Source organism: Desmodus rotundus, chromosome 12 (assembly GCF_022682495.2).
Source record: "Desmodus rotundus isolate HL8 chromosome 12, HLdesRot8A.1, whole genome shotgun sequence".
Lineage (NCBI taxonomy): Eukaryota > Metazoa > Chordata > Mammalia > Chiroptera > Phyllostomidae > Desmodus > Desmodus rotundus.
This window is the reverse complement of record NC_071398.1, coordinates 92211584-92224100: the sequence shown is the minus strand read 5'-3', so window position 1 is coordinate 92224100 and position 12517 is coordinate 92211584. Positions and strand designations below refer to the sequence as shown.

Here is a 12517-nt window from a genome sequence, read left to right as displayed (position 1 = left end):
TATACTGTACAATACCATTTGGGGAAGAGAAAGATTTTGACATTCTTCTTTGAGACTGCACACATAAAAATTGAATCACACACCTGTTTGGGGTTAATACATATGATTCTCCCCCTCTAGTAATACTGATAAAAATACCTAAAATTTATTGACTGCTTGTTAGGTCCCAGGCACTGATCTAAGTACTTTGCTCATGTTATCTTATTTAATCCTTGTAAAATATTTTGAGTTAGGCACTGTTATTCCTGTTTTACAGAAGAGATCAGAGACCTAGAATTTAATTAACTTTCTCAAATATCAAAATGTTAGTGATAGAGGTGGATTTAAACTTAAGCAGTTTGATTCCAGAAGCCTGTGCTTTTACCCACCCTGTATACTACCTCCCAGTAAGTGAAATGTTTCATGTGATTTGTTTAAGGTTGTCAACACATTTCAAATTTTAACCATAAATAAAGTTTTTTAATTTGAATACCTGTAAGTCGATGCACTCTCCAGGTCATGTCAGTCCCCTTATGGTTGTCAGACATACCATGCCGGCTTCATGTCTTCAACTTTTACTTTCCCCGAGCTTCTTTCTAGCTCTACACAAGTGACCCAATATCAAAGGCAAACCAAACATCAACTAATATATTACTAAACCTTGTTACCATGCACGTGTTTCTCTCCTTTCTGTTAATATAAAATTCTTTGACTTGTGATAGCTAACCTATTGCCTCTACTTTCTCTCTACCTGTCCTTAAGCTTCCCCATTTCTGTTAATAGTTTTAACACATTTCAGTTACTTCATGCTTAAAAGCATGGCATTTCTTCTTCCTTTTTATGTCTCATGATTCTCTGTTAGCGACCTGAAAAACTCCAAATTACTTATCTGACCTTGAAGATGTAGCTCAAAAGTTACTTCCCTTGGCTGGCAGAGGTTTTTTTTTTTCCCCCGTCTACACCGTATTGAACTTTACTTATCATTTAAAAAAGTTATTTATTGATTTTAGAGAGAGGAAAGGAGACAGAGAGGAAAACATCGATTCGTCGTTCCACTTATTTATGCCTTCATTGGTTGCTGCTTTTGTGTGCCCTGGCCCTAGATTGAACCCACAACCTTAGCATATCAGACAATGCTCTAACCAACTAAGCTACCCAGCCAGGGCCCGAACTTTATATATTTTTGTGTTAGTGCTTAACACTGTATTTTAGCTGTTTATTAGTCTCTCAGCCTTGCTAGATCTTGAGAAAGTAAAGAGTAAGGGTTAAGTCTTAATTGGATAAAGTTGTTCCATTTTTGTTTCCCACATCCCACTACCATCAGCTTAGTACCTGCCAAAAAAAATTGGCATTCTGAACAGATGAATTTAAAGATTTTGTGTTTTACTCAGTAAAGCTTTGCAACTTCCTTTGCATTCTCATTACTACCACCTTAGTTTGGGCTGTAATAACCTCACACCTTGCATTTGTAAGAATCTCTATTCTGTGGCATCGAATATATGCACTAGTCTTCCTTCCTTCATTCTGTTTTCATAGTAGCCCTTCAGTGTAAAAAACTGCTACAACATAATCTCCAACGAAACCTTGCATGACATGCTTTTCAATTCCTTTATCACCCTGGTTACCCTCTAGTAGATGATATTTTTTTAACTGACTTGGTAGGACTTACATTTATCCATACTAGTTTGATCTTAGGTGCAGCCTGTCCAAAAACTTTGAGTCATAATTTGATAATTTGTAGGGTTAGCCATACCTTCCAGCTTTCTGTCATCTTCACATTTGATAAACATATCTTCATGTCATCATCCCCAAATCATGTACAAGACCAAGGACAAAACTTAATGTTATTTTGTTTAAGGATCTTCTTAATAGTTAACATCAGCCTTTAATATATCTATAGTATCCCTTAATATACAGGGTGTCAGTAGTCTGGAAACATAGGTGGATTATATAATATTGACCAGGACATCTTTATTCTCTTATTAGACTTTATGGACCCCTGCACTGTATTGTATAGTTATTACTGGTACTCACTGTTTTGATGTTAATTTTTTTTAAGAACTAGATTGTAGTAATCTCCTTATTTCTTTAGCATGTATGATATTAAACATAAATGTTTGGCACTTATTAAATACTTGTTGATTGGAATAATATATCATGCCTATGTTAATATTAGCCATCTTAAGCATTCTCTTTTAATATAACATTATTTTTAAAGAAAAAGGTAGAACCAGTGCTGTAAAGAATTTTGTCCACACAATTTTAAAGGTAATAATGCCCTCTCTTTAATTAATAATTTAAAATGTCTTAGTTGAAGAAAGCGGTTGGCAAAACAGTATGTATCGCCCTGGCCAGGTAGCTAGAACATTGTCCCGTACACCAAAAGGGTGTGGGTACCATCCCTGGCCAGGGCACAAACCCAGCAGGTTTGATCCCCAGTCGGGACGCATAACCAATCGATGCAACCCATCGATGTTTCTCTCTCTCTCTCTGTCACCCCCGCCCTTCCTCTCTCTCTAAAATCAGTAAAACACATCCTTGGGTGAAGATTAAAAAAAAAAAAAGATAATTTTGATAGGATTTAATCTTTATGAAAATAACACTCAAACAACATACACATAGGAAAATGTTTGGGAAAATATAATTCTAAATGAAATATTAATAGTGTCTCTTTGTTATTGCTTAGCTATGAATGATCTTTATGTTTTTTGTCCTCTACCTGTCCTTTAAAAATGGTGGTTTAGTTATGAGTTGCTGTATTAACTAACATACGGTGACTTTCATTTGTAGAAGGGACTTGACAGAACCTACCTGGATGCAGCCTGACAGATTGAGCCCGCGAGTCCACCATTCTCAACCACAACCTCTTGTTGGAACAGCTGGAAATTTACTCTCCCATCTCTTGAGTCTAGAGCATGCAGGATTTTTGCATAAGGATTTTGAATCTATTTTACCAACCAGGAAGAACCATAATATTGCTTCAGGGCCATTAACTTTTACACCTCAACCATATCTGACCTCACCAGCTGCTCATCCAGATGCCTTGTTAAAACCTAGTGCCAGCCAATATAAGAGTAAACTGGATCGTATCGAAGCCTTGAAAGCAACAGCTGCTTCTTTGTCCAGCAGGATTGAAAGTGAAGCCAAGAAATTAGCTGGGGCTAACATTAATTATGGGTCAGTATGGAACACTGATTATGATGTGCAGCACACACCCCAAGAAGATGGACCTTGGACCAAAGCTCTAAGTCCACCTGTGAAAGAGGATACCGAAGATGTTTTCTCGGCTCGAATTCAAAAGATGCTGGGAACCTGTGTATCACATGCAACTTTCGATGATGAACTTCCTGGTATAGGCAATCTTAGTGAATTTAAAAAGCTTCCTGAGATGATAAGACCTCATAGTGCCATATCAAGCTTCAGAATGAGATCCCCTGGTCCTAAACCAGAAGGGCTGTTGGCACAGTTGTGTAAGAGGCAGGCTGACTCTTCTAGCTCTGACCTGCAAGCTTGTTCCCAAGACAAAGCCAAAATGTCCCTTGGGTCCAGCATAGACTCAGTCAGTGAAGGGCCTCTTCTTAGTGAGGGGAGTCTCTCTGAAGAAGAGGGAGGCCGAGGTGGACAACCCCCTTTGAAGATAGCAGAAATCTTAAAAGAAAAGGAATTTTGTGCTGGAGAAAGAAATGCTTATGAACCTATCAAAGAGTTTCAGAAGGAAGCTGAAAAATTCTTGCCACTTTCGGGGCACGTAGGTGGTACACAAAGCAAAGGACCATGGAAAGAATTGGCAAAGGGAAGTCCGCATAGTGTCATTAACATTTTTACAAAATCATATCAGTTATATGGAAAAGGTGAGAAAAATAAGTATGCTTTGTAATATTTGTATGTTATCTTAAGATAAATTATTGCATAATTTTGTGAAGATAATACCGAAGTACAGATTTTCATTGTTAATTACGAGGAGAATTGAAACACTGTCTAAATTGAAATTATCTGTAAGCTTCAATTAGAGTGTTGTAATTTATTATTTACATTTTTATTTTTTAGTATTTGTTGTCCTAAAACAATCATTGATTGGTAGTTATAGAAATTTTGGTCTAATTTAAAGAAATCTTAGATGATGTTCAAGATTGGTATTTATCGAGTGTAGCTAGGTTTCCTGTGACCACAGATAAGTATTTAAATAGTATGTATGTTTTATAATATAATGACTTAGGAATTATTGGGAATACAGTGGTCAAGAATTAAAAGGGGGCAACTCTAGTAACATTTCTTTGGTTCCTACACTGGCGCTCAGTCCACTGAGCCACACCAGCCAGGGCTATAGTAACATTTCTAATATGAAAATAAATCTATTACTGTTGTCAAAACTAATTTTAAAAATAGACTTTGAATAGTAATGTACTCCATATTTGATTCCTGAAACAATAACTTCTAAGTTTCCTTCTTATCCCTGAGATTCTGCAACACAACTTTTCTGTGATAGACTCACTTCCTTCAAGTCCCTTTCTCTGTTCTTACTGCCATAGGTGGATTCTTCCTGTCTTATGCTAACGTAACCTTAGAACTTCAGGTTGGAGGGTGAGGCTGAGCCTTATGTTAACTGTTGATACTGTGGTTTTTTTATTTCCATTGTACATGGTGAACAACTTATTTAACAAATGAATTGATTTCATCTGTTCATTTTATACTTAATTAGATGTCACATTGCATTTTCCTAGAATTCATATTTAGCCACTTGTTATGATCTTCTGTAGACTTACATTTGTTGTTGATCTCTTTGGTTTAACACATTTCTATAGATGATAATTTTAAAGTTCTTTCCATTTTAAAGTTCCTTTGATGAAAGCAAAGTGCTTTTATATCAGCACCCTTGTTTTTTTTAATAAGAAATTTGGGTTTGTTCTTGTATCCTTCTATTAGATTTTCATTAAGATTTTATAGTTGTACTGAAATATTTACAGTTGAAATGGTGTGTTATCTGGAACTTGGTTCAAAATAATCTTTAAGGGGAATGAAAGTTGGGGAGAATTGGAAGTTTAATTGAAACTGGGTTGATCATGTATTGATAATTGTTGAAGTTGGGTGATGGATACATCTCTTTAATGTAAGCTTGAAAATCAAAAAGTTAAAAATGTATTGTTAGATATAAAAATTAATTGAAAAGAAGCACTAATAAAAGCAATCTAAAATGTCCCTAAATCTATGTTGTTAATCCCCACGTTTTGGAATGCTTTGCCTGTGGTAATTTTATTTTTGTTTTAGAACACATTTCAATTCTTACTTTTGACAGGGTTTGAAGACACATTGGAAAGGGGAACGTCAGCCCCGCGGCCTCTGAATGCCAGCACGGCCCCTCCAAGCAGTGTTTCATACGAAGATGATTTCGTTTCCTCTCCGGGGAGTGGGACTTGGACAGAAAAAAAGTCAGCTCTTGAACCATGGTAAGAATATGTTGACAATGTGGAGTAATGTCTGAAGAGTGAGAAAAACGTACAGTTGAGAGCTGTGGTCTGAATATTAGTCAGATTTTTCTGCTTAAAGATACATGTTGAGTGTGTGTGGCACAATGGTTATAAGAACACAGGCTCTGGGTTCAGACTGCCTGGGTTTAAGTCCTGTCTCTTCTGATCATTAGTCTTTTGTCTTTGGATGTTTACTTAACCTCCTTGCGCCTCACATTCCCTCTCTGTGAAATGGGAAAGAATAACCATACCTATCTCATAGAGTGTTAAGAATATTCAGCGAAATAAAAAGTACTTAGAAAAGGGCCTGGCACATAGCAGAATGTAGGTCTTGAAGCCAATCTGCGAGTCCCAGTGGAGGGTCATACTGGTTTCCTCTGGGAGAACTGAGGATGACCTGGTAGATCCTTGACTTCATAGTCCCAAGTAATCAGTACATTTTTTTATCCCAGTAATTGGGATAACATCTAAAGTTTTGCAAAGCTTTGAAGAATAACTATTATAATGTTAATGTTTATTGAGCACTAAATATGCAAGGCACTGAGAAGACTGCATTCTTAAGCATGATGTGATTAGTGTTATCGTTACCATTCCTACTTCAGACACTACAGCACTGAGATTAAGTTACTTGTAGAAGGTCACACAGCAAGTGAACCAGACTTTGCAGAGAGCATTTCCTCCCTAAGTTTTTTTACTATATAAAGTAATCTGTAATTACTTACATCAATATAATTTTCTTCAAATATTATAAATTATAATCCACATAAAATGATTGGATGATCTTTTAAAAATAGTTATGTCTAGTTGGACTGATGAAAGTAATTATTAAAATTACAGGAGAAAAAGTGTAGTTTTAATTTTGAGCTCTAAAGAAAAGATTAAATTTTAAAATCAAAACTTGTAAGGATGTAATCGTGACATTTAATATCACCAGTCAGTATGATTTATTGCATTTTATTTCTGAGTTGAAGTAGAACATATTAAATTGTTGTTTCCTGTAAGATTATCAAAAGGAAACTAATGAGCATATATTAAATTATACATCTGAATAGAAATTGAGGCCACATTTTCTATTATATTTTTTCTCCTGTATCTGACTTGTCCATTTTTGTCAGTTTCACTTTAGTAAACAACTCCCTGACATTTTTCTTGGTAATAAATTGAGCCATAGGAAAGAATCTAGGCTTATGGTAGTAAGAAAAAAAAAAAAAAGTGGAGGACATCTTTGAGTATAGTTTTATTTTCCTTGTGGTTAGATAGGTTTAATATATCTATACTTTAGCTGCGTTTTAAGACTTGCTATTTCTTATTTTTAACCACTACTATTCTTTGACAGTATTGGTGGTAGCATTTTGGGCATTAAGGAGGACCATTCTAGCAGGAAGTCTGCTTATGATCTTTCTTCTGTGGATGTTACCTCCCAGCATTCATCAGGGGCCCAATCTGCTGCATCATCTCGTTCATCTACTTCTTCCAACGGAAGAAAAGGAAAAAAGGAAAAGATAGAATGTAAGTGGGATTCTATTGAGTTGGCCAAAACGTCCATATGGTTTTTTCTGTAAAATAAGAGGCACATTTTTCATTTTTACCAATAACTTTATCGATTTGGATATTTTGAGTATGTTGGCTATCTCCCAGTGGTATAACATTGGTTGTTCTCAGTTTATGCCTTGATTTGATTGCTATCAATTTCAACTCATCTACCTGACTGTGAAGCATCATCCAGCGAGGAATCTGCATGAAACTTCGCAAACCACTTTTGACATTTTCAGTTACTCCTAGCACCTTCTCCAGACATACACTGCACAAATCTTTTTCTGAGTTTCAGTTGCATTACTTTTCTTGAAATAATGAAGCATAAAATGCCAAAAATGTTGCGTGTTTTCTTCCATCTTCAATATTAAAATGGCTACACAAAAATTCACCAAATTTGATGTTTGTTTTTAAATGCATACTGATATGACAGCTATCACAGTATAATCTAACAGAATTGTTTCAAATGAAGTTAAAAAGAACTAAGTGCTATTAGAGCCATCTGACAGGAAAAAACAAAACGAACTTTTTGGCCAACCCAATATATGGTGATTATTTTTCTCTTACCAATGATTTTATGGTAGTGATCTAAAATTACGATTTTATTCCATAAGCAACTAGGTGAATTTCTTTATGACAATGTAATTGGCTTTTATATATATTATTACAGTAATACCTTTTGCTGTATTAACAGTATAAATATTTTCCTTAATATAAAAGGAATATATTTGCAAAGATAAAAAATTAAGGATTGTAGATAAACAATCATACAGGAAGTAGAAATCCCCATTGAGCCTTCTGCTCAGAGATTGCTATTAACACTTGGTGCCTATTTTTCCAGTATGTACATAAAACACATACACACATAACTTTATTTTAAAAAGAGAAATAAAATCATATTGTTTTGTAGCTGCTTTTTAAAAAACTTTATAGTATATCATGTACATCTTTATAGTGTATCATGAACATTATTATATATAATACTCAAATTTTCTTAACTGTAAAATAAAGGTAACAATAGATGTTTCATTAGATAATTTTGAAGCTTCCTTGAAATTAACAGATAGAATGTATATTTGGCACAGTACCTGGTCCTTTGGACACTCTTAAGTTGGGTTTTTTTTTTAAGATTTTATGTATTTATTTTTAGACAGAGAAGAGGGGAAGGGAAGGAGAGGGAGAGAAACATCAGTATGTGGTTGCCTCTTGAGCATCCCCCATTGGGGACCTGGCCCTCAACCTAAGCTTATGCCCTGACTGGGAATCCAACCGGCAACCCTTTGATTCACAGGCCAGCACTCAATCCACTGTGTTACACCAGCCAGGGCCACTCTAAGTACTTTTGAGTGATAGAGGAGAATACCCTTTTGTCCCCTCCTTTCTGATCCTGACTATGTTGCCGTAGAGGTGAGAAGATACAGTAATTAGGCAAAGGTCTCTTAAACTCACAGGATGGTCCTTAGGGAATGAATGATACGCTTCCAAAATGTTTTTTCTAAATGTAAAATATTTGCCCTGGCTGGTGTGGCTCAGTGGATTGAGTGCCAACTAAAAGGTGACTGGTTCGATTCCCAGTCAGGGCACATGCCTGGGTTGCAGGCCAGATCCCCAGTCGGGGGTGTGCGAGACACAACCACATATTGATGTTTCTCTCCCTCTCTTTCTCCCTCCCTTTCCCTCTTTCTAAAAATAAATAAATAAATGAAATCTTTTTAAAAAATAAATGTAAAAAATTATTGAGTTTTAAAAAAAAAACAGGGAGGAGAAATCAGTCAATACAGAAAACTATTTAAAAATTAAACACCTGTAATCCTTCTACCTACAGATAACCAATGTGAACTTTTTTTAGGTTTATTTTATTGTAAAATATATGTAATATAAACTTTATCATTTTAAACTATTTCTTAGTGAACAGTTCAGTACCATTAGCACATTCACATTGTTGTAACTATCACAACTCTTCATTTCTAGACCTTTTACATCATCCCAAACTAAATCTCTGTACCAATTAAACAATAGCTCCCATTCCTCTTTCTCCCCGCCCCCGCTAACCACTTTTCTACTTTCTGTCTCTGTGAATATGGCTACTCTAGTTACTTTGTGTAAGTGGCAGCATACCGTATTTATCCTTTTGTGTCTGGCTCGTTTCATTTCTCATTATGCCCTCGAGTTTGCTCCCTGTTGTAGCATGTATCACAGTGTCCTTTTTTTGTAGGGTTGAATAATACTCAGTTGTGTGTATACACCACATTTTGTTATCCATGCATCAGTTGATGGGTGTTTTGGTTGTTTTAACCTTTTAGCTCTTGTGAATAATGTTGCCATGAACATTGGGGTTTAAATACCTGTTTGAGTCCCTGCTTTCAGCTTTTTGTGTATATACTCAGATGTGGACTTCTTGGGTCAAATGGTATTTCTGTGCTTAATTTTTTTTTCCCTCACCTGAGGATATGTCTTTATTGATTTTTGGACAGAGAGATATGATAGAGAAACATCAGTTGGTTGCCTCCTGTATGCGCCCTGACTGGGGATCGAACCCACAACCTAGGTATGCGCCCTGTGACCAGGAATTGAACCTGCAACCTTTTGGTGAACGGGATGATGCTCCAACCAACTGAGCCATCTGGCCAGGGCTTCTATGCTTAAGTTTTTGAGGAACTGCCCTACTGTTTTCCATAGAAGCTGCAGTATTTTACACTCTCACCAGTAATGTACAGGGGGTTCAGTTTCTCAACGTTTATGCCAACACTTGTTTTCTGTTTTGTCTTTTTTTTTAATAATAGATGTCCTGATGGGTGTAATATTAGCATTTTTAGTAAGAATCCTTTTAGATAACTTGTGGTCTGTGCAAATAGGAGGAAGTGTTAAATGTATGGGATCACATTTTACATGCTGTTTTGTTCTTTCAGTGGGTTACAGATGTCTTTCTGTCAGTACGTATGGATTACCCTTTGTGATAACTACCTAGTTTTTAATTATTTGAACATACTGTAATTTAGCCAATTCACTGTTGCTGGGCATTTATTTTCTTTTTCCCCCCTGCTATAAATACTGCTGCATTGAATATCTTTACAAATGTATCTTTATGCATTCATCTGGTTCTTTAAGGGAATATCCTAGAAGTGAAATAATGGGGCAAATTATATTATGTTTAAAATTTGGGTACATTTTGCCAAATAAGCCCTTCAGGAAGCTAGAGTCACTTTGTACTTCCAATATAAGGGTGCTAGCAGAAATTATTTCCTAATAATTAACCAAGTAATAACTCTTCTTGCACATTCTTGAAGCATTCTGAAAGTCTTTTGTAGGAACAACAGACATCATTTTACCAGCCCTTTCCAGAGTCTTTTCTTGTGAAATACTGATTCAGTGGGAGAGGCTGTTTCACAGCTGTTCCGAGGCTTATGAAAGAACTCTGTGGTTCTGTACTTTTGGGGAAATTCTCTTAAGAGTGAAATAGGCCTTTTACCTGCCAGATTCATCAACACTTTTAATACGCTAATATGCATTGTTTATTTTAGGAAGAAGGTGAGGCTGTACAGTATGAAGTGTTATCCAAATTTATTTGACTACAGAATCGTTTCTTCAACCAGCATGTTATGGCATTAGAAGTCAGCTGTACACATTTCGTGAAATGCCAATTTTGCTTAATTCTTTTGCAAGTTCATGCTTTATGTTAATGTCTCACTTAAGGTTAGTTATTGGCAAAGCCTGAGTTCTGACTTTTGACATTCAAATTTTTTACTGCAATATACTTACTGCGCAACTTAAAATATGATATATTAAGTAGGAGTATAAGCAATATAATTCATTATAGGTTTTAAAAAATTATAGTCTAAAACATTATATGTAGTATAGGTAGTGTTTTGTGGCTTTCGGTTTTCCAATCCCCTGTCATAATGCCTTAAAAGTTAACACTGTACCCTCACCAGGGTGGCTCAGTTGGTTAGAGCATTGTCCCATAACCGAAGGGTTGTGGGTTTGATTCCCAGCCGGGGCACATCCTGGTTTGTGGGTGTGATCCCAGGTCCGGGACATATACCATTGCCTGTCCAGGTATGGGAAGCAGCCAATCGCCATGTTTCTCTCACCCCTCTCTTTCTCCTTCTCTCTATAAAAGCAATGAAAAAAAAACTATATACTTTATTTTTCACAACATCATCTGAAATTTAGTTACTTCTCTATCCCCACATTCTAAAATCAGTGTAATTTTTGTTGTGTATACTCCACCTGGTGGTGAAAAAATAGTGTCTGCATGCTTTGTACAAAAACTCCTTCCCAGTGAAGTTGAAAGTAGTAGGTTAAAGTGGCCAACATCATTCCATACTAAACTCTGTACCCATTAAACAGCGACTCCCTGTCCTTTCCTCCTGTGCCCCTGGCAATCCCCCATTCTACTTTCTGTCTCTATGAACTTGGCTAGGAAATTTAACCACTGTTGATGCACACACAGTTCAGTAGAAGTAAGTACCTATCATTATTGTGCAGTGATAGTCATTGTCCATCTCCTCAACTGTTCTGTCACCCCAAACTGAAACTCTACAGCCATTAAATAGTAACTTATTTTCCCATCCTCCCTGGCCCCTGGTATCAGCTGTTCTACTTTGCGTCTCTGTGAATGTGCCTCCTCTAGGTACCTGAAATAACTGTATAATCAGAGTATTTGTCCTTCTGTGATAGACTTATTAGCATAATGTTTTCAAAGTTCATCCATGTTGTAGCGTGCCAGAATGTCCTTCCTTTTTAAGGCCAAATAATACTTCACTATATCTACAGACCACAGTTTTGTGTGTTTTTTTATACATCCATCATGGTGTTGAAGGACATTGGGTTGCTTTTATCTCTTAGAGTAAAGCTGCTATGAACATGGGTTTACTGTATATTTTTTTCCCTTTTCCATTTTCTTTTAATTATTAACTGTATAGCTGGTTTTTAAAAATTGTTTAGTTGCCATTAAAATGTACATATAATTCTTTGTTCCACTTCTTTTAATGTAACAAATGTTTTCCCATGCTGCTATTGAAACATGTTGTCGAGGTGAAGGATGCATTAAGTGTAGTCATGAGGCCTGGGTTTATGTCCGTTTCTGCTGCTGACAGTGTATCCTTAAGCAAGTAGTCTCATAGGTCTCTAGTTACCTCGTCACTACATGAGCATATGTTACCTACTTCATAAGGTGTTTAAGGAAATAAGGTAATATACATGGAATGCCTTTTAAATTACAAAGTGCTATTTAAATACTTAAGTTACTGTTATCTATGTAATTTAGACAACTCTTTTGTTGCAAATGTAGGTTGAACTTGTCAAAATTATATAAATCATTGAATATTATACATAATTTTTGTTGGTGTCAATAATCTCTTTAAGATTATGCCTATAGGTGAGATTATTCTCAGAGAATATGAACAGTTTTATGTATCTGGCTACGTAGTTCTTGACATAAAGTTTTTCAAAAGGATTGTGTAGTCCAATTGACAGTTAATACCATTTTTCTCTAGCTTTGGATATCCTTGAAAGACTTCTTTTTGCTTACTGTTTCA

The 12517-nt window shown here is 35.9% G+C and overlaps 1 protein-coding gene across 1 annotated transcript in view; it reads left to right on the top strand.

Annotated features, from left to right (window-relative positions):
- CEP350 (centrosomal protein 350) overlaps positions 1 to 12517 on the top strand; it is a 111350-nt gene that overhangs the window by 37622 nt on the left and 61211 nt on the right. The window contains exons 12-14 of the mRNA XM_053915551.1: positions 2770 to 3830; positions 5273 to 5423; positions 6781 to 6953. Of these exons, the coding sequence (XP_053771526.1) occupies positions 2770 to 3830; positions 5273 to 5423; positions 6781 to 6953 (1385 nt within the window). The remainder of the gene's footprint in view (positions 1 to 2769; positions 3831 to 5272; positions 5424 to 6780; positions 6954 to 12517) is intronic.